General features: G+C 46.2%; 1 protein-coding gene across 1 annotated transcript in view; it reads left to right on the top strand.

Annotated features, from left to right (window-relative positions):
* RELN (reelin) overlaps positions 1 to 23,572 on the top strand; it is a 1,304,886-nt gene that overhangs the window by 1,125,443 nt on the left and 155,871 nt on the right. Inside the window, exon 43 of the mRNA XM_069229640.1 lies at positions 2,413 to 2,560. Coding sequence (XP_069085741.1) covers positions 2,413 to 2,560 — 148 coding nt within the window. The remainder of the gene's footprint in view (positions 1 to 2,412; positions 2,561 to 23,572) is intronic.

Genomic DNA, 23,572 nt, shown 5'->3' with positions numbered 1-23,572 from the left:
ACAAGAGCAAGAGGCTTAAACAGCAGTTCTGAAGTAACTCTGTGGAAGAAGCGATTTAACTTTCTTTAGAAGAGAGAGACATTATAAGGCTGCATTTGTTTTTTGGCAGTGAGTTTTTTGAGGGTGAGGTTGGTGCCCAAGGTGAATCCAACTAACTTGGCTTTTGCTAAAAGTTGGAGGTTGAATCCATCAAAGTTGATGTCATTGAGCAATGTTTGTGCTATTACTTGCTTGTTGTTCTTGTTAAATAACAGGAATTCTCTTTTGGTTGGGCTGGGCTTCAGGTAGGAGTTGGACATCCAGGTCTGTATGTGATATAGGCAGTGTTTGAGGCAATTGTTGACCGGAGCACAGAATACTTTCAGAGTTGTGTCGGCATATTAGTGAATATTGGTGATGGTATTTGTGAGTAGATCTCCAAGGGACTCCATGTAGAAGGTGAAGATGATAGGAAACACTATGGAGCCCTGAGGGACTCTGCAAGTGATAGGGATCTTATGGGACCTAGAGGTCCATGTGAACAAACAGATGTTGATTGGAAATGTAGGCCTAGAACCATTGAAGGACTTTGACACTTTGACAGTGAATCCCAATGTGAATTAGCATTGGATGGTTGACTGTGACAAAGTCCAGCAATATCAGAAGGCCTGGGTGACCTTCATCTGTAGTTAGCAGAGTGTAGTTTATGAAGTGTAAGGTAGCAGTGTCCATGCTGCAGCATGATCCAAAGCCAGATTGGTTGTCATATGGCGATGGTTAGAATTGATGTAATCTTCAAGTTGAGAACAGACTGCTTTTTTAATGTTCTTGCTGAAGAAAGGTAAGTAAATGATGAGCCAGTTTTCCGCTAGGTCATTATGATCCAATGTAAGTTTCTTTGGGAGTGGTAGAATATGGCATGTCTCTGTCGCTCCTGGGGAGATGCCTTGAGGGAGGGAGGTTTTGAAAATGGTGAGTAGAGGTGAGAGATTTTCCCCAGAGGGAGCTTTGATGAAGGACGTGGCTAAGACATCATCATCATAGGGAGTGGCTTTGAGGGAGATGACTATTTTGGCAAGAGGCAGGGCTTTGAAGGATGACCACAGTGGGATTGTACAGGAAGGGCAAGCATAAGAAGAGAAGCATGCTTGGTGATGTCTATGTGCTATTGGATCTTCTTTATTTTTTTGCTGAAGAAATGGTTGATGACATTATACTTACCTGTGGAGTATGGGACAGGTGGGTCGGCACTTGTTTGATGAGGTGCTCAACTGGCCTGAAAAGAATTCTCCTTCTGTAGGTGACTTCATTGACGGTTATGTGTTAGGTTGTATATTAAGTTCCAGGTTATTAGTGAAAACAATAACAAGAATCCTGGGAAGTCCTATAGCGTTCTTGTACTTTTAATAAAGACAAGTGTTGTGCATTGTGCTATAGATATTTAATAAAGATGGCTTGACACACAAACACATTATGTGCACATGCTATTCTTAGGGAGAGGTACACTGGAACGTGAAATGGTTCGTGTGTTCTAATTTTTAGAAGATTACTGTTGCTTTAGTGGGTATAAGATGCTAATGGTCACCTAGCCTTGATCAGTCATACCCTGACCAATGTACAGCACCAGCCATGTGCACATCCCCTCCCCTCACAATAGAGTAAACATATTGCCTTTCTATATTTTGTTTGACTGGTTGCGAGTGTGGTCCTGGGCACATATTGCTCGGGGAAAGCATGTGCCTGTTGATATGTGGCAGGTCGTTGATACAGTGTTTGGAGATGTATGTCATCTATATGCAACAATACGTTCAAGTCTTAATATTGTTTCTCTGCAAGCCAACTGAGCTTTGAAAAAGCCCTCACCATAAAAGATTTGGTTCTCCTTATGTGTTTTCTTAATCGCTGGTCTCAAAATATATGGTTATACTCTTACGGAGATTGTGGTCCTAATGTTTTGATGAAAAGTTCTTTATGTTGTACATAGTGTAGAGAGATGGGGTTCTGAGGATTGTACTCAAGCGGGATATACGTTTTCCACAGTGCTTTTGTTCGACCCATCTTGGCCATTATGCCAGATACCCTGTTGCGCCTCCACCCTGTCCTCATCCAAAAATGAATTGTGGGCGAGTGTGAAACAGTGTGTGTCAAAACTGTTTATGTCTGTTCAAAATAGAGCTGTTTGTGATTTAGGTAATGAGCTCTAGAAGCAAAATTCATGTATCAATTTTTTATTTTTCCGTGGAAGGACCAATGTAGCACATGCAACGAACTATTGCTTGTAGAAACCTAAGAATCCCAACAGTGTTGAACTACAAACATTGCATGCCCACATCTATCGCAATTTGTGGGAATATATTGTGGCAAAAATGCTGATATTGAAAATTCCAAAATGTTGATGCTGCTGAAAGATATGTGTTTGTTATATCTACACAGGACAGATGGAGTCTGACAGGTTCCTGTTAGTGAGTGGTGGGAAACCCTCTCGAAAATGTGGAATACTTTCCAGTGGCAACAACCTCTTCTTTAATGAGGAGGGGCTCCGCATGCTGATGACGAGGGACCTGGACTTGTCACTTGCCAGGTAAATTATCTATTTATTTACTGCCTTAACTGGTGTCTCATTAATGGCTTCAGGGGTGTTTAATATAGCCTTAGAACCCGCCGTAGCGGGCTCTACCGGCTATTAAAGGCCCGCTCCCCGCGTTAAATGCCCGAGCCGAAGGCGAGGGCATTTAACAAGGGAGAGGGACTTTAATAGCCGGTAGAGCCTGCTATGGCGGGTTCTAAGGCTATTAGAACATTCTGCCACTCAGGGCAGAATGTTGTATTAAAAAAAAAAATGTTCTTGGAGCCCGAGGGGATGCAGCGCCAACATTCCAATGTTCGCTTTGTTCACAGCAACATCTGTGAACAAAGCCTCACGGAGCCCGAGGGGATTTTAATCCCCTCGGGCTCCGTGAAATTTTTTTTTTTTAATAGAACATTCTGCCCTGAGTGGCAGAATGTTCTAATAGCCTTAGAACCCGCCATAGCAGGCTCTACCGGCTATTAAAGTCCCTCTCCCTTGTTAAATGCCCTCGCCTTCGGCTCGGGCATTTAACGCGGGGAGCGGGCCTTTAATAGCCGGTAGAGCCCGCTACGGTGGGTTCTAAGGCTATATTAAGGAATTCACCTGCTACAATATGTGAATAAACTAATTGTTAACGTAGCCATACATTAAAAAGTCAAACGTTTTAGAAACCCACATTACACCAAAAAGATACAATTATGTTAAAAAGAATGGTTACAGTAATACATATGAAAAAGTGAAAATACCATGCCACCTTCGTGGAAACTAATGAGCATTGCTAAAATCTGATTCTGGCTGGCAAAGTACAAACTTATGACTTTATTCAAAGTGCTGTGCTAAATTTAAAATATGGAGATAAATTACAGGCCCCACGCAAGTCATATCAATTCCTCCATTTTGTGCATTGTATGTACGGCTTGCTCAAGCTAGTACCTGGGAGTAATTGCGTGGGTGAAATTGTGCAATAAGGGCAGTACTGCGCTGTAATACTGGTCACAAATGTACTTTCCAGGCACTATACCCCATTGTATGGGGAACAATCAGCTGCAAAAACCGACGTGATGCCATGCAACAACAGTATCTCCTTGGATGTTTTTTGCACTCGATTTTTGCTTGAAACTATGAATGACGCCGTTAGCTTTTGGATCTTGATCTTTGTATCCACGCTGACTTTGGGAATTGTGTAGCATTTTGTTTGACCGTATTCATTGTGTTGCACAACTTTAGTTGCAACTTAACTGATCACAGTTCTTCTTTCTTAGAAAGTGTGGTAACTTTACCCATTAAAAAGGCCAGACAGAACTTAAATGTTTGCTGCATGTGTGGCTGTTGACGCACATGCTTTGCATACTTCTGCCATCTAGTGTTTGGACTTGAACATTCTATATTGTTTTTTTCAAAGACGCTTCAAGTCACAGGATACTGTGTAAATCTACCTGTGTCTAGTCCATAATAGCCACCGCCAATCTTGGGTTGTGTTTAGTCTCGGACGTATTCAGTAACGGGTGTGAGATTGATGGTTTCCTTGCTCCTTTCCTGGGTCTGGCTGTTGTCAATGTTGACGATTGGACAAGAACAATCTCGTCCTGTGTGGTTGGCCAGTTCCTTGACCAACCGTGAACAATCAGATTGAGGCAAAGGAAGTCCATGCAACTGACTGAAAATGCGGCCAAATACTTCTCAATCTCCAGTAAAACTATTCAGAATGCAGGCAGGTACAGGGTGTTGGAATAAACACCCTTCCACTTTATCCCGCAGTGCAACGCCAAGTACCCTCAGACTGATTACCATAGCATCTGCAACCTTTTTCTCTACGCTTATGTACAGGTGAGAAAGACATTGGGTGCACCTAAACATTTTCACATGACTCTGCAGAATGTCATCCTACTCCTCCATCAATGAGACTTCATGACTGGGTTAGATCTCAAGGATGGATACTTCCACATTCCTATCTACCCTGCTCATCACAAGTGCATAGGATTTGTGGTACGTGGACAGCATTACCCGTTCACACTCAGGACCGCACCCGGGTGGTGACTTTGGGTGGGGGTAACGTTTTTGGAAGTATTATATGGCTTTGAAAAGCAGCTGCTGTTGCGTTTCTTGCCTCAAGCAATTTTCAGGCAACAATAAAATATCAAGATAATTCAGGTGATTAATGTTCATGGAGAGGGATCAGAGTTTTGTCTAGAGGCAGTTTTGACTCATCCCAAGCTAGCACAGAGGGACAATATGCCTGCTACAAAGAATGTTTACCATGGAGATCACAAAGTGCACATAATGTAAGTAGGCCAGTGGGTTACTGCTTTTGTAAGAGAGATTCTTTTGTTACTCACAGTTCATAAGTTAAAATCCTAACATGGAACAGTGAGCAATAAACTGTCAGCAAAGAGCTAGATTTATACTACAAAGTATGCAAGACTTCCATTGTACTGCATAATGTTGCAAAATGGCTTTATTTAGGTAGAAATACATTCTTCTTATTAAAGAGAATCCCCAACCATGGTGCTAATTTTAAATAATGAGATTGTGCTTCTCCTGACCAAGCACCCCTAAACTATACAACCTACTAGTATGGATGACACGTGGTGGCTACATCTTGTAGTTCTCTGTCTTATGTAACATTTCTTATACACTGATTTAGACATGTATAATTAATTGTATCTGTGTAATTTGTGTATGGAATGTAAAGTGGTCTGACACTCAATAATGGTATGAGTGGCACAATAAAACTAATTAAATGCATCTGAGAGAGTGGTTATGGAGACTTGAGGGGCACTGTTAAAGGGTGATAGTGATGGAATCTGTGGAGGAGGTGGTCACTGGGGGGGAGGGGGTGGTGAAAACAAACATTGTCACACAGAGCTCCACCAGTGCTAAAGCCAGCCCTGTTCACAGTACTACTCTTTGGTGTCACCACAGGCCCAAGGGCCTTCACAAAGTGTTTGGCAGTGGTGGCTGCTCACCTACACAGAGGGGCATTCATGTATTCCCATACATCGACCAGTGGTTGATCAAGAGCATCAGCAGGGAGCAATGTCTAGAACATACTCGGCATTAAACCTGCTCCAGGGAATATGTTTCACAGTAATTGCCAAACAGTTTAATTTCTAACCTTTCTTAGAGTCAACTCTAAATGCTGTCCTGGGAAGGGCATACTGCATTCAGCAGTAGTTTATTTCATTCCTACAGCTGCTGCTTGTTTTTCACATCACTCCCCCATTGACTGGAAGCACACTAATGAAACCTTTAGGTATGGTGGCATCTTGCATAGCAAGTGTTCAGTACACCAGATTGCACATGCCCCTACTTCAGCAGTGCCTCGCCAGTCAACGGTTGCAGGTTGAGGGTCAATAGGAATATCTAGTGTTGGTAAAGGCCAGCATTCACAGCACTCTAGAATATTTGAACAGCAACAACCTGTTGCTAGGCATGCCTTTCGCAGACCCTCTACCAGACCCTCTTCACAGGTGACCATTACTGCCTTTGCATCTCTGTTGGGGTTGGGCGCACATCTAGGTAAAAGGACTGTTCGACGCACTTTAACTACCTGGAGCTGATGGATATTTTTCTGGCCTTCAAGGATTTCTACTTCATGGTCCGACACATGGTGGGACTTGTACACATGAACAATTACAGCTATGTACTACATATATTTGTATCTGATAGAGACATTTAGCTGCAGATTCCTTACCTTAGAATTATTCCCAGTTGTCAGACTGGTGCTGGATATTTTTCATGAGCAGTACCCCTGTGCACCAGTAGGTGGCATCGTTCAGCTCAGCGTGGCATCGTCAGCATCATCTGTGCCAAAAGTGACATGTGTGATGACTTTATAGGTGCCACCCCAGGGCATTGACGTCAGTTTTTTTCTTTCCGGGTTAGCGCAGATCTGGCAAAGAGCTATCCCTAGTCACATTTTGACTGGCCTTTTTTCAATGCTTTTGTCAAATATTTTTGAGACATTGTCTCCTGGTGTAGAAGGGATGTCCACAAAGAAGGCTGGTGTTAAACCCTGTGGTGCATGTCACTGGCAAATGTGGGTGACAGACTCAAACCTTGTCTGCCTCTGTGCCTTGAGTGTGATCACAACACCAAGATCTGTGTCTGTTGTCATGCCATGCACCCCTACTTATTGAGTGAGCAGTCCCTCAGGCTCCTTGCCACTCGACTTGCAATGCCGCGTTGGTCTCAATCCTGGTCAAGAAGAAGGTCCCTGGGCTAGTTGCGTCGGCAGTCCAAGTGTTCGTCATCAGAGTCATTCCGGTGCTTGGGTAAGTCCCACAAACACAAGAAGAGTAAGATGCCGAAGAGGTCTTCAACCTTGCCCTGTCCATTGAAGTCATCCGATGAGACAAGGGAACGTAACCATTCAAGGTCTGACTTCACAGATGAGCCTGTGCCAGGGCCATTTCTGCACCTCCTCTAGTTTCCTATAGCCAGAGTGACCCCTGCCAAACTCCACGAGTTTTATGGGGCCATATTCCTCATATTTGAGCAGCCTCAGGCCTGTGGGTTCAAGAGGAGCCCCTACCAGTTTTCCACCTGCAGGTTCACCTCCGGCACCAGTCAGGCCCCTTGGATCCATGGACGGATCCGAACCGATGCAGGTTGAGCCACTTCACCCTTCCCCAGTGCCTTCTCTATTACTGACGTCTCTGCTGCCCACTAACAGTGCCGCCCCCATACTTATTCCAGACTCCAACACGGAGCCGGCCGGGCATCACCCAACACCAACTTCAGCACAGACTGGACGCATTTCTTCCAGGCTGGAGCCTGTGCCCTATTCCTGTGCATCAGGATTTGGGGATGATTGGGAGGGGCCACTGGATTCTTATGATTATCAGCCCCTAGATATCACTGAGGACACCTGGTGTGAGGATTTGGCAGATGCCAGTGGTCTGGATACCTCCTGAGATAATGGCTTGGTCTCTCCTCCTACCATGGTTATGGAGAAGAGAGCTTCATTTGCTGTGGTGGTGAGGAGGACTTCCAAGGTCCTGGACCTTCAACTGCCCTCCGTGGCTGTCAAGGCAAACGTCTTACCCCTTCCTAACCAATTCTCCTGCTTACTGAAGCACTCATGGACATTCTACTCAGGGACGGGTCAAAGCCCTGCACTGGAGCTCCAGTGAATAGGACTATTGCCCGCTGCCATCACCCCACGCCAGGAGACCCCTACCTCCTCACCCAGCACCCCAACCCAGAGAGTTTGGTGCTCCGAGCCTCCACTTACAGAGTAAATCCTGGTGCATTCCCTACCAGTTCACTGGGCAGGGAATCCAAGAGAACAATACTTGTGAAAGAAGATGTTTTCTTCTGCCAGCCTGGCACTGCGGTCGGTGAACACCACATGCCTTTTGGGCCATTACTCCCATTCACTCTGGAACTCAGAATCACAGGTGCTTTCCTATGGTCTCGATGGATGCCTGAGCCATACTCTCCCACGATAGTGCTGACAAGAGGAACAAAACTAGGTTTGCCATAGCTGTGGGCTGGATACAAACAACTCACTAAGCAAAGCAGTTTAATCGTCAGTGGCTATTAGACACCATACTTGTTTTGAGAACCACTGGCTTTTCAGGTGATGGCCAGGCCTCGCTTATAGACATACCCTTTGATGTCTCCCATCTCTTCGGATACAAGGTGGCCTTGACGCTAGAGTAATTCAAGGATGGCAGAGCTCAGCCAGGTCCTTGGGACTTTCCATGGCCCCTCACCTTTTGTGGTTTTTCCACTGCGTCTCTACCCACCAAGCCATCACAGCTTCCAAGCATCCCAGACCCTGCGTGGCTGAGGATGCAGTACCCACAGACCTCATGGGTCAGGTGTAATTGGCTCAAGCCAATCCACTGCCCTCCTCCCCTGGCAGCCGCAGCATCCAAGCCTCTTTAGTTTGCCCTCCAATCATCATTGGCATCCAGTGGGGAGCAGAATACACCATCACCTGCACAACTAGCGGTCGATAACATCCAACCGCTAAGTTCTCCAGATTGTCCAAAGGGACTACCCTTTATCCTTCATGACTACCCCTCTACCCATGCCACCCACTTGTGACAGGCTGATGGAGGACCATCTTTCCTTATTCTGCCAGGAAGTAGTAGTTCTTTTGGCCATGGGAGCCATAGAGAGGGTGACAGCATCAGAAGTAGGTTGTGGTTGTTATTCCCTCTACTTTCTGGTGCCCAAAAAGGACAAATGACTTTGTCCTATCCTAGACCTGCACCCTCTCAATTTCTTCCTGAAAAAGGAGAAATTCAGAATGCTAATGCATGTTCAAGCCCTGTCTGCCCTGGACCCTTGAGACTAGATGGTAACGTTTGATTTGCAGGATGCATACTTCCACTTTTCCATCCTGCCTGCACACAGACATTACCTGCGGTTTACGGTGGGCTACGACCACTTTCAGTTTGCCTTGCACCCCTTTGGCCTTACCAGCGCCACTCATGTGTTGACCAAAATGATGGTGATGGTTGCAGCTCATCTGCGGAGATCAAGAGTGCCAGTCTTCCCCTTTCTTGATGACTGGCTGTCAAAGATGAGCTTGCCCCAGGACGTCGCCTCCCACCTCCAGACTACAGAGGGCCTCCTGCACTTGCTGGGGTTCACTATAAACATGCCTTCTCAGATGATCCCTTTCATTGGAGCTGTTCTGGACACAGTGCAGTTTCAGGCTTATTCAGGCTTAAACAGCGAGGCCAGGTTATTAAGACTATGATATCGATATTTCAGCCCCTATCCTGGATTTCGTTCAGACTGACTCTGAGGCTGCTGGGCCTCATGGCCTTCTGCATCCTCCTGCTGGTGACACATGCCAGATGGCATATGAGGGCTCTGCAGTGAGATCTAAAGTTTAAATGGGCGCAGCATCAGGGGAATCTCTCCTACATGGTCCATGATTGGGTCAGAGGTAGACCCCTCTCCCTTCTCCAACCAGATCTGACAGTAGTGACAGTGCATCACTCCTGGAATTGGGCGGCCATCTTGGAAATGTGGCGATTAGAGGACTCTGTTCTCCCAATGAATCCACACTCCACATCATCCTGCTGGCGCTCTGATTGGTCTGACTGGCATTGAAAAACTTTCTACCCTCCGTCAAGGAAAGGCCAGTGCAGGTGTTCATGGACAACACCACTGCTGCATGGTATTGCAACTAACTGGGTGGGGTTGTGGACCCTTTGTCAATAAGCTCTGTGTCTCTGGACATGGCTGGAACAGCAGGGCATAGCCCTGGTGGTTCAACATCTGGCAGGCTCTCTGAACGCCAAAGCAGACAAACTCAGCCAAAGATGGCAAGCAGATTACCAATGGTGTCTCCACCCAGAGGTGGCACAAGGTCTCATTCAACAGTGGAGAGAGTCTTGGTTAGATCTGTTCACCTCTCCTGCGCACAGGGAAATGTCAGCAGTTTTGCGTGCTGTAGTGTCCAATGCAGCTTTTGTTTGGAGACGCTTTTTGTCTTGAATGGAAGTCAGGCCTCATTTACACCTGGTACCACTGCTGCCCAGAGTTCTTAAAGGTCAGGAACAACTGGGCCCTACTCATCCTTGTGGCTTCAGACTGGGCACGGAGAGTCTAGTATCCAGTGGTACTGACCATGGCAATTGATCCTATGATCAGCCTGCACCTCTGGGAAGATCTTCTGTCGCAGCAATAGGAAAGAGTTCACCTAAACCTATCCACTCTCTGCCTTCTTGCTTCGAGTTTGGGCAGCGGCAGTTGACAAGTTTTGACCTTCCTTCAAAGTCTTTAACATCATTTTGGCAGCCAGGCGTCCCTCCACCAAGTCAGTATAAACCTGCCATTGGAAGACATTTGTGGTTTGGTGTGCAGAAAAATCTTTTGATCCCTTTTCTTCTCCCATTTCTGAGATTTTCTTTTCATTCTGTTCCCTTGCCCAGCAGGGCTCAGCTTTGGGCACACTTATGGGCTATGTATCTGCCATTTCTGCCTTCTTGCGGTTGCCTGATCAACCTTCTTTTCTCAAGTCCCAAGTTAGTGAGTTGCAGGCCTTGTCATCTAAGTCACCTTATTGCTCTATATATCCAGACAAACTGCTGCTTCGCACAAGGGCCTCTTTTCTTTCAAAAGTGCCCACACCTTTTCATGTAGGCCATCAGTCACACTGCCTACTTTTTATGCACCCCCACATCCTTCTAAGGGAAGGGAGAGACTCCAGCATCTGGATCCAAACAGAGCGTTGGCATTCTATCTTGACCACACCCATCTGTTCAGGGTGGACGACCAACTCTTCGTGGGGTATGTGAGTGCGAAGAAAGGTTGGGCAGTGCAGAATTGAACCATCTCTCATTGGATCGTATGCAGCATCAAGCTTTGATACACACTGGCCAAAAAGCAACCTCCTGAAGGTTTCCAAACTCATTCTACCAGAGCTAAAGTTGCGACCAATGCATTAGCCTTCAGAGTTCCGACCCTGGACAACTGCAAGGCAGCAACGTGGGCATCTCTGCACACGTTTATCAAACATTATTGTCTGGACAGTCAGGTCCGTAGGGCTGGGCACTTAGCCTGTTTGGCCCTGCAGAACTTCCTCTTTGAAATTGGTTTGCAGACTCTCCTTCAGAGATGGTATTGTTTAGGTATTTCTTCAAAGATAAGGAATCTGCAGCTAGAAGTCTCTATCAGATGAATAAGTTACTTATTTTTGGTAACGTCTTATCTCGTAGAGACTATGGGGGTCATTCTAACTCTGGCGGGCGGCGGCGGAGGCCGCCCGCCAGAGTTCCCCCCTCCAGAATACCGCACTGCGGTCAGAAGACCGCTGCGGTTATTCTGTGTTTCCCGCTGGGCTGGCGGGCGACCGCCAGGAGACCGCCCGCCAGCCCAGCGGGAAACCCCCTTCCCACGAGGAAGCCGGCTCCGAATGGAGCCGGCGGAGTGGGAAGGTGCGACGGGTGCAGTTGCACCCGTCGCGAATTTCAGTGTCTGCTGAGCAGACACTGAAATTCTTTGTGGGGCCCTCTTACGGGGGCCCCTGCAGTGCCCATGCCGTTGGCATGGGCACTGCAGGGGCCCCCAGGGGCCCCACGACACCCCATACCGCCATCCTGTTCCTGGCGGGCGAACCGCCAGGAACAGGATGGCGGTATGGGGTGTCTGAATCCCCATGGCGGCGCAGCAAGCTGCGCCGCCATGGAGGATTCAGCAGGGCAGCGGAAAACCGGCGGGAGACCGCCGGTTTTCCTGTTCTGACCGCGGCCAAACCGCCGCGGTCAGAATGCCCTGCGGGGCACCGCCAGCCTGTTGGCGGTGCTCCCGCCGACCCTGGAATCTAGCTGCAGATTCCTTCCCAACCCATCCATCCTCCCTGCTCTGCAAACAGATTTCTAGGGACAGGGTTGAACCCTTTTGGGACCCTATATTTGACATACCGGTGGTCAATGTTCCGCATGACTCTACGTTTCTGGCATGGAAAGTTGTCAAAAGAAACTGTAACCGGACGTCTCCCGACGCCGGTTTGCAGGAAAGCGAGGAAACTGACGAGGGATCCCCCGGGGGCACCCGAGGAGCTCTGGACGTCATGACGTCAAACGTCATGTACGCCAGAGGGAATTTTGAAAGGAGGGACGCCGCCGAAGCCCAGAGAGACGCGAAGGATCGGGACGCGCAGAGAGCAAGCAGAGAGCAAGACAAGCACCGTGAAGGAAGAGCGATACGCAGGGAGCCTCCCGCCCCTGAGCCCGTGAAGTCGGGAGACCGTCAGGAAGCCGGCCACGTCCCTGGAGGGGCGTGGCCTACAGAGGTACGATCGTACCGCAAGTGGGACTGGGGCACCAGGTGGTTACTGGGACTACGGGGAACCAAGGGGAAAGGGCTGAGGTCCTATAAGGGAGGGGAGACGGTGTAAAAAGGGAAACCAGTGTACCCTCTAACCGCACGAAAACCCCACCCTCAATAATTGTTACCACCACAAAAAGGGGAGTTCCACGAAGGCACCGGGGCAGGGAGAAGGACGTGATCAAAAGTATCCCTCACCTCCTGGCACTCCTACCTATCCCCCACATCCCTACTAAACCCAAATAACCCTACCTACTTACTTAAACCCCACTTACCTGTTTTTCTTTTCTTCTTTATTCTGGGAACCTGGGCCGCTGTCACACGGGAGGAGCAGAACCCTCTTGAAGCCGGACCAGACCCCACCAGGACCCTTGTCCGAACCCTGGAAGAGAAACTAAATAAACAAGGGATTTATTATTTGCATTGAGAGACTATATCACGCCTGACATTCTGAGAAGAAAATAAGTTTATCGTAGAACCATAACAGAAATAAATTAATTAACCCCTTGAATACGCGTCTGTCGTCTTAATCCAATATCCCTTCCACCCGGGATAAAGAACCCGTCACAGTGGTGTCAGAAGTGGGATATTGGACCGGGCGACAGACAGTCTAGAACCATGGAGGATAAACCCTCAATATCAGATATGATGCAGCAGTTAGCCAAGGGACAGAGGCATCTGCAAATAGTCTGGGAAGAGCAACAGAAGGAGGCTAAAGTGGAAAGGGAGGCCCTGCAAAACGCGCTCAAAAGCCAGGCCACTATCATGGCCAACAATCAATTGGTTCATGATACTGCCATTAAAAATCTCACGGATACCATTGCTGCCACCCGGGTACACCCGAATGTACCCAGTTCGGTCCTACAGCGGTACCAGGAAGGCGAAGACCCAGATGCTTTCTTCACCAATTTTGAGCGAGTTGCCACTTCCGCTACCTGGCCCCAGGAGCGATGGGGTCAATATATAGCCCCATTATTGACAGGAACCCTCCAAGCGGCTTATCAAGCGGTGAACCCAGGTGGAATAACTCCCTATCAGGACATTAAAAAGAGCATCCTGGAAAGGGTGGGTTTCGATTCAGAACACTACCGAGTCCGGTTTAGAAAAGCCAAGTGGGGACCCTCCGAGAATCCCCGAGCACTATACTTCCGGATCAAGGATTTGGGTCTCAAGTGGTTAGGCCCCATCGGGACTAATAGGGAAGACATCATCGAGATCGTCCTCCTGGAACAGTATCTAGACGCCCTACCCCCCAACACACGTCACTGGATCAAACAACACCCAAACCCAGACACTAACACCACCATCGAGTTAGCATGTGCCTTTCACCGCTCCCTCGAATTTAAGGTCCCCCCCCTTCGGTCAACACCTAGTCCGATTCGACAGAATCCCAGTTCATCCTCATCGGCAGGACGAAGAACCAACGAGGAAAGTGGAAAAACGCAAGGGTTTGAAAAGCCGTATGTTCAACAGCCACAGTGTTTTAGTTGTGGTGAATGGGGTCATATAGCCCGGGTTTGCCCCCTAAAAACCGAAAAACCAGAACCAATGGAAATAGGAATTACTAGGGGACGAGTCTTTTATACCGGGGGAAAAGAAACCCCATATAAGAAGAGACTGGTTATCAATGGAAGACCCACTCTGGCCCTTATCGATTCAGGGTGCAGTCAGTCCGTAATCCGAGCTGATCTACTTGTTAACCCTACCTTTACTGCCGGTTTTACTGTGTCCATCTGTTGTATTCATGGGGAAACCAAAGAATATCCTCTAACGTGGACCAGCCTGTCATGGGGAGGAAAAGAAAATCCCATAAGGATGGGGGTAGTGGAACGACTAGTAGAAGAAGCTATTATAGGAACGGATTTTACTAAATTTTCGGAGCTTCTAGATAGTACCAGACATTCTGAAGAAATGAATACATGGTGGAAAAATGCTCCCTTCTCTAACATACATATACCGCCCCCGCTAGATCGGTATAAACCCTCCCGAGGTGAAAAGAGAGCAACCAGAAAAGCCTACGCAAAAGAAAATTCAAGCCCAGAGAGGGTAATTACACCGGTTCTTACCCTTACTAACCTTCCCCCCTTCCGGAGCTGTCAAAGAGAAGATCCAAGTTTAGTTCATGCCTGGAAAAGTGCACGACCCCGGACCCTCCAAGATAAAGGTCCATCGTTCACAATAGTTAAAAATCTATTATACCGAGTCACTAACAATGACCGAGCAGAAAAGAAGCAATTGATAGTCCCTGAACCCTACAGACAACAAGTTCTCCACCTAGCCCACAGTCAGCCAGGGGGTGGCCACTATGGGAGGGAAAAAACGGAGGAGTATCTGTTGAGGAGGTTCTATTGGCCGGATGTCTTTTCTCAGATTAGGAAATTCTGTCAGCAGTGTCCTAAATGCCAAATGATTGAACCTGGTACGAGGAGAAGAGCCCCTTTACAACCCCTTCCTATCATAGATATCCCCTTCTCACGAATAGGAATGGACATTGTTGGTCCTCTCCTACCCTCTTCTCGAGGATACCGTTACATATTAGTGTTGGTGGACTACGCCACAAGGTACCCCGAGGCCATCCCTCTTAGTAGTATCAACACCAAGAGCGTTGCCCACGCCATGATAGGGTTCTTCTCCCGTATCGGCTTTCCCCGAGAAATCTTAACAGACCAAGGCACCCAATTCATGTCCTCCCTAATGTCCCAAATATGTCAACTCTTGGGGATCAAACAATTGCGGACTTCGGTTTATCATCCACAGACTGATGGTCTGAAAAACCTTCTAAAGAAATCAATCTCCGAGTCAGGTAAAGACTGGGATAGGAAACTCCCCTTAGTATTATACGCTGTCAGAACCCATGAGCAAGCTTCTACGGGCCATAGTCCGTTTGAACTGTTGTTCGGACGACAACCCAGAACCCTATTAGATATGGCAGCGGAATTATGGGAAGAGGAGGATGGGGAAAAGACCCTTCTGAAATATACCCAAGAATTAAAAAACCACCTACACACGGTGTGGGAAAATGTAAGGGAACACATGGAGAAGGCTCAAGAGAAACAGAAAAGGTATTATGATAGGAATACACAGTTGAGGTCTTTTTCCATAGGGGATAAAGTGTTAGTGCTTCTCCCCAGCTCAGACAACAAATTGTTAGCAAAGTGGCAGGGACCATATAACGTGACAGGAATAGTAACACCTGTGACCTATAAAATTCAGCTCACCGATAGACCCAATAGGTCACAGATCTTTCACGTTAATTTGCTAAAAAAATGGGAAGAACCTGTGACCGACCCGGTCCGAGGATGTCTGGTTAACACTGTTAAGGAATTAGAGGTAGGGTGGTGCCCCACTGATCACCCCAGTGGACACGAGATACCGGTCATAAATACAGATATCTCGGTTCAACAGCGCAAGCAGTTAAACAAACTCCTTGAGGAACATACTCAGATGTTCTCATTGACACCGGGAAGAACCAATTTTCGTACATCATCAGATCTTAACCCCTCCTGACAAGATAGTGCGCTTACGCCCTTATCGTATCCCCGAAGCCAGGAAGGTTCTGGTAGAGAGCGAAATAGAGAAAATGCTAGACATAGATATTATAGAACCTTCTCAAAGCCCCTGGTGTTCGCCAGTAGTATTGGTGCCCAAACCGGATGGGTCTATACGTTTTTGTATTGACTTTAGACAAGTCAATTCTATGTCCCAGTTTGACACGTATCCTCTTCCTAGAGTAGACGAACTTTTAGAGAAATTGGGGAAAGCTCACTACATGTCTACTCTCGACTTGACAAAAGGCTACTGGCAGATCCCCCTGGCCCCAAAAGATAGAGAAAAAACGGCCTTGTCTACCCCCTCTGGACTATATCATTTTAAGGTTCTCCCTTTCGGGTTACATGGGGCCCCCGCCACCTTCCAACGTCTCATTGATACCATTCTACGACCTCATACCAGGTACGCTGCCGCATATCTGGATGACATCGTCATATTTAGCGAGACTTGGGAGGACCATTTAACGCACATAGGAAAAATCTTTATAGCATTACGAAGGGCTGGACTGACAGCCAACCCTTCTAAGAGCCGACTGGCCTTTAAAGATATCTCTTATCTGGGCTATCACATAGGGAAAGGTATACTGAGACCCCAAATGAACAAAATTGAGGCCATCCTACGCATCGATGCTCCTACCTCAAAAAAGGAGGTCCGTTCTTTTTTAGGCTTGGTAGGATACTATCGACGCTTTATACCCCATTACTCCACCTTGGCCGCCCCCCTGACTGACCTTCTGAGAAAGGGACAACCTAAGACCATTACGAGACTAAACCCAGGTTAATTCCATAGTTATCGTTCCTTACAGAGATGTCTCACTACTCAACCGATTTTAAAATGCCCTGAATTTAATAAACCCTTCCATCTTCAAACGGATGCCTCCGACGTAGGATTGGGAGCCGTGCTTTTTCAGAAAGATGAAACCGAAGTAAGCCATCCCGTGGTCTTTATTAGCCGTAAACTGTTTCCCAGAGAACAGAAGTATCCCATTATCGAGCGAGAGTGTCTTGCCATTAAGTGGGCAATCGAAAGCCTCCAATATTACCTTTTGGGCAGGTCCTTCCTGTTGTATACAGATCACGCTCCCCTTACCTGGCTCTCAAGATATAAAAATACCAACAATTGCATCCTGAGATGGTTCATCGAGCTTCAACCCTTCTCCTTTCAGGTCTGCCATCTCCCAGGTGACCTTATGGGTCAGGCCGACTATCTATCTCGGTTTCCGGGACCTGTGGGCCTCAAACAGCCCCATTCAAGTGAGGGGATGTGTAACCGGATGTCTCCCGACGCCGGTTTGCAGGAAAGCGAGGAAACTGACGAGGGATCCCCCGGGGGCACCCGAGGAGCTCTGGACGTCATGACGTCAAACGTCATGTACGCCAGAGGGAATTTTGAAAGGAGGGACGCCGCCGAAGCCCAGAGAGACGCGAAGGATCGGGACGCGCAGAGAGCAAGCAGAGAGCAAGACGAGCACCGTGAAGGAAGAGCGATACGCAGGGAGCCTCCCGCCCCTGAGCCCGTGAAGTCGGGAGACCGTCAGGAAGCCGGCCACGTCCCTGGAGGGGCGTGGCCTACAGAGGTACGATCGTACCGCAAGTGGGACTGGGGCACCGGGTGGTTACTGGGACTACGGGGAACCAAGGGGAAAGGGCTGAGGTCCTATAAGGGAGGGGAGACGGTGTAAAAAGGGAAACCAGTGTACCCTCTAACCGCACGAAAACCCCACCCTCAATAATTGTTACCACCACAAAAAGGGGAGTTCCACAAAGGCACCGGGGCAGGGAGAAGGACGTGATCAAAAGTATCCCTCACCTCCCGGCACTCCTACCTATCCCCCACATCCCTACTAAACCCAAATAACCCTACCTACTTACTTAAACCCCACTTACCTGTTTTTCTTTTCTTCTTTATTCTGGGAACCTGGGCCGCTGTCACACGGGAGGAGCAGAACCCTCTTAAAGCCGGACCAGACCCCACCAGGACCCTTGTCCGAACCCTGGAAGAGAAACTAAATAAACAAGGGATTTATTATTTGCATTGAGAGACTATATCACGCCTGACATTCTGAGAAGAAAATAAGTTTATCGTAGGACCATAACAGAAATAAATTAATTAACCCCTTGAATACGCGTCTGTCGTCTTAATCCAATATCCCTTCCACCCGGGATAAAGAACCCGTCACAGAAACTGATGTTGGTTCACCTATGTCTAAATAGGTATCACAACGTCACTTTCAGCATGGACAACACCAATAATGAAAGTGGAGCTGATCTACGCCACTTACCGGTGTGCAGGGTCTGACGCCTGGGGAGAATTCAAAGGTAAGGAATCTGCAGCTAGACGTAGTGTCTACCAGATTAGGCGTTACTGACGGTAAGTAACTTTTTCATTTTTACCAATCAGTTGTCACACTGAACTTAGTGCACACAATAAAAGTAGGTGCTTAGATTTGCATTTGTTTGGAAGGTACATACTGGTTAATTCCATCCCAAGGATATGTGTAAAACCTCACAATTTACTATTATTGTTTTAGATTTTTTTTTTTTTTATAATTGTCCATCTGTCCTTGTTACAATGTGTATTTATGGTTTAAATTAGGGGTTGAGGATAAACTCCGCTCTGCCGGCAGAGGCAGCCACTGTGCGGCAGAGTTTACCGGCACCAAACCCCTTTCAGACACCTGTTGCCGTGAACTCTCATCTCTCCAACGCACACTAGAACAAAGAAAAATGGTCAGCATGTGGCTGAGGTATTACTTCCGGGTCAAATGACTCTTCTGGGTGGTGGGATGGTTTCTTTGGGAAAGGCTGGGCCATGGTCTCTTCAGGAAAGGATGGGCTATCCTTTTAAGGACGGGCCATTCTTAGATACCCTCTTCAAATGCTTCACATATTTAGGCACAGGGAGATTATAAAGTGATTTGTCCAGAATCATGGGATGTGCCCTTCCTGCTCACACAAAAAAAACAAGCCCAGTGCGCCAGCTATCTTCAGGCTGCAGGGAGAGACAGACACGAACGCCACCCGCCCTTCACCGGAGAAGCACACAGCAACCGAACACAGCACACAGCAGCCCAGCATGCGTTCTTGTCTATGACTGTTACCTCTCGGTTTTCCTGAGCCCCTGTTGAGTCTGAGCAAAAGAGCAAGTCATGAAGCCATAGAGTGAAGTTTGCTAGCAACATCTACCACTACATATTTTGTTTTTGTGCCAAATCTGACAGCTGTTTGTGCTTATTCATACCACTTAAAAGATGTGGCTTTAATGCATTGCCATTTGAGTGGGGGCGTGCAGAGGTGCGCTGGCCACAGCTACCTGCGATCCCAGTCAGGGCGCATTATCTCCGCCTAAATTTTGAATTAGCACATCAAATCATTTTTAACTATGTTTGCATGAGGAAAAATATACAGCAAGTTTGACGATTGTGTTATATATTGGTTGCCTGGCAGCTACATGCAAAAATGGAAGTTGCATTCAAAACTAGCACTGATATTACATTAGCCCTCTAAGTGAGGAGCTCTTCTGTACTGGCCCTTGGGTATCAACCACGACGGTGTCATTAAAGCGTGGGTGTTGTTCTGCGGCAGCACCAGCCTCCTTCCTTCATAAGCTAAACACCAACACATGCTGCACTTTCTTCTGCTACTGACGGTTTGCTCTCAGCACATAAAAAGGATGGTCACACCTTCTTTGAATGGAAGGGGAAAGCGCATGGCTTAACGTGAACGGTGCATGCACAATAAGACCTGCTGTCTTTCCGGAGTGCTGGGTTAGGCTTTAAAGTAACTCAACAGCGATGTGGATGATTATTATAATGCTTCTTGAAGGCTCCTCTTCTGGCAAGTAGACAATAGAGGTGGGCAGAACTCTGCAGAATATCGCTGAGTTTTTATGTCATTCCGCAGAATTCTGTGGTTTCAAACGCCACAGGTTCTGCCCATTCCTAGTTTAAATACAGGTAAACTGCGTACATAAAAATATTTATTAAGAAAAACACTTCTTTGTTTGCAGAGCATTGATGTATCTGATAAAAACATCCCAAAAAGACAATACAATGCTTATTTATCAGAGTAGATCATACTTTTGCCAATTGGACCCATCAAATCAACTAAGTCACCTGTAGAGCACTGACGTTATAGTGGCATAATACAGACTGGTATCACCTGTTGCAATGATTTACAGATAAGCAATATATGCCCACATTTTTAATGGATTTTTGGGAAAGTCCACATTTCCAACACTCTACTTTAGCTCATGCAAGGCCCAGATCCCAGTTTTCTACTGTACCGATACCTGTCAAGATTGATTCTCGTTTTTAGCTTGAAGAGAACATACAACTTCTTATGTTCTCCACCTGCCTTCATCCGACAGCGCAACAAGTTCACTTAAAATAGTCAAGGAAATCAGGTGTCTCACTAACCCCCACTTTAGCATAGAGAGCTGGGGTTGGGTGTCACGGGACACTTCTTTGTAATATTAAACGTTTAATGTATTGTTTATGGCTCCTTTAAATTTGATTGGAAACTCTGATCTGCAAGATGCTAATAAATAAGACCTATTGCAGTGGAAGATGAGGAAAAGAGAGATGTAGGTCTGGATGTGGGAAGAGATGGATGGAGGGTGGGTGGAGAGAAGGATGGAAAGAGGAAGGGTGGAGTTATGGATGAAATGATGGATGGATGAAGAGGAGGATGAAGGGATGGTTAGAGAGGATAATGAAGGGAAGTATGCAAATAAGGATGGATGATGTATAGATGGAATGAGGTATGAATGGAGAGGAGGGTGAATGGATGGAGAGAAAATTATTCATGGATGAATAGGTGGTCATGAGGAATAATGGATAAAAAAAGAAAGAAAACAGACAAAGGGGTGCAGAAAAGGATGGATTGATGGATACAAGGAAAAGTATCAAAAGAATGGATAGAAGGAAGGAAGGCTGAAAGAAAGATAGAGAAAAGAAAGGAAGGAAATGTAGGAATTTCAGAAATCCCTCGTGGTAAGCAGTCTCCCTAACAACTGCTGGGGTTGCTTGCCTTGGGTTGCCTGTATCCTAGTTCAGAGAGGACCTAGCTTAGCAGTTCAGGCTGAACTGTTCGTTTTAGAACAAGACCAGGACTGGTTTGTAAGTGGCTGGGTCTAATCGAAAATGGTTTGGTGGACAAAAAAAAGGACTGGGGTGAGGCCTCAATTAATAACTGGTGGCTGAGATTAATTCCACATTCCACCTATCACTCTTTTGTTTGCTTCCCCTGTTCGCTCAGAGCTGCTTGGGATATGGTTAAGAGTGGGCGGATTGGGGGCCGGGGGCAAAGGTATTTTAATTTTCTGGCTGCTCCTTTGAAGGAAATATGCAAATGCAAAATAAATCGCTCGCTCAAACCTCGGCATTATTAAATATTTGTTGAATGATATTGGACGTATTTATGCATTTCTGCTTAAAATAAGAATGGCGCCCTGAAGAATAACTAGTTAAGACCCTTCTTTCCTTGTCCGATTTCACATCCGGGATCTTTACAGCAATAGGATACACAGCACAATTGTAAAAAACACGCAATTAATAATTATTGTAATATATATATATATATTTTACAAGTTCGGGGTGTCATTTGAGTTAGTAAAAAAAAATACTAAAAAAAATGTTGATACACTTATTGCATATGATGCTATGTAATAGCTAAATAGGGAACGTACTTCCAGGTTCTCTTCCCATTCGAGAATTTGGATGTCTTCGATGAAATAGATGTTATGACCTGCATCCTATATTTTCTTGTTATCATTGGTGTGCTCCCAATGTCTTTAACAAAAATGAAATGTAGGACTGAAAAACACTACAAAATGCTGTCATAAATGGTGCCAGAAGTCTCTTTTGCCATAGTCACTCCTTTTCCTTAAGTCGTGTTTTTGCAACCGTTTTCAAAAGCGCAATTCTATTACTCTGTACTAAGATTGCAGACCATTTCGTTTAAAACAAATGTGGGTGGCAGGTCTTACTTTGCACTCAATTTAGCTCGATTAAAACTAGTATTGTATAATAATAGATTAAGTCCCTGTTTTGGAATATTCAAAGCACATGCATCAAACGCGATTTTTCGTCAATTTTGGTTTAATCACACATTCCAGACTGCACTAAAATTAAAATTTCTTAGGGCATTCCCAGATATCTTTCCTACAAACCCACAACCGCTTTTATTCAACGCAGTGTTTAAAGTCTTGCCTTCTGTTCCCAGCGGGAGGACCTGGATTTGCATACATTGACCCCGATATGTTGAAAACCTAATTTCATTTAAAGCTCAAAATAAGTGAAAGTGCTCTGATTTATGTTTTTTAGTAAAATGGACATTGTGAAAATAGCCATGCATAATGAATGCTTTCTAAAAATCAAAGGCAAGCGCCATGAGAGTTAAACGTGTGTGTTTGGGACTGCGCGAGTACGGTGCTATCTCAAAAGAAGCAGCCACTTGCTATTCCGTTTATCCTCCAAACACATTGCCTCTTCACTTTTAGCAGAACACCTTTCAAATTATCCAGGGTTCACGTTAAGCCACTGGTGCCTGTAGCATCAAAGTGAAAAAAAATATTTATCAAAAATGCGTTTCATTAAATATATATCGTAATTCAATGTATTTTAAGCCAGTAAAGCCCCATGGTTTAACCGTGCCCTTCTATGAACCACCGTCCTCCTGTCTTGAAAAAATAGATTGCTGCCCGATGTCACGTAGCTGGATGTCCGTGGTTCCTCTATCTACTGGACAAAGATACTGTTTTTTGTCGAATGCGTATCTGAGACCTATTCAAATGTTGTTCCTGTCTCTTCTGAGAGGATGAGGTCTATAGGGCGACCATCTTGCTTCATATAATCACAGTCAAGTGTTTCCCGTGCTGGACTTTCATGCTGCAACCTCATGCATTCTAGGTATTGGAGTCTTGGTTTGCTTCCATTGTGGTAATTCGATTAACACACCTGAAAACAATGACAAGTAGGTTAAAAGCCCGGAACTAAAACCAGTATCCATGATGAAAAGGGAATGAGGCGGTCAATCTAGAGGTCGAATTGGTGCTATGGTGCTCATGTACAAATCACTGGTCTAAGAACCAAAGTTTGCACACCTTTCTGTCAGGCTGCCAGTTTCAATATGCCTGGGATAAGTACTAGTGGGGTTGATGGTGGTCCATTCTGTACTTTTGTGGCTTTATATTCAAAATCCCAGGCAATCATTGTCTTTAATGCAAGCAGACTCCTCTACAACAGCTTAATACAAAGCTTGTTTTGATTACGCTAAAGCACATGTGGAGGCATACCTTTGACCTTTTGTTACATCATTACTATAGGCATGAGTTTTCTTTTTTTCGTTTGTGGTTGTGGCAGCCATGGAAATTGCCAGTCTGTAGTGCAGCTGGCCAAACTGAAGAGTTCCCACAACCAGTACAGTCCATAATTTTCTTAGGGATCAACAACCAAAGTGATTATGGGCAGAGGAAGAACTATGTTGCTTTTCACTGTGCACAGACTCAGTAGTAACTTAGTAGTATTTAGCAAAATTTGAAATTGTAAGGGGCAGAAAATCCATAGTCTTCTGATCCGTGCCTTTGATGCTTTGTAGGGGAAAGCAGTCCCTTCTGTGGTGGACTCAAGGTAAACCCCTCAGCATCTCTTGCAGCCTCAATGCAGGTTGGTATAAG

This window comes from Pleurodeles waltl, chromosome 4_1, assembly GCF_031143425.1.
Source record: "Pleurodeles waltl isolate 20211129_DDA chromosome 4_1, aPleWal1.hap1.20221129, whole genome shotgun sequence".
Classification (NCBI taxonomy): Eukaryota; Metazoa; Chordata; class Amphibia; order Caudata; family Salamandridae; genus Pleurodeles; species Pleurodeles waltl.
The sequence above is the reverse complement of the archived record's forward strand: the minus strand, read 5'-3'. Positions and strand labels throughout refer to the sequence as shown.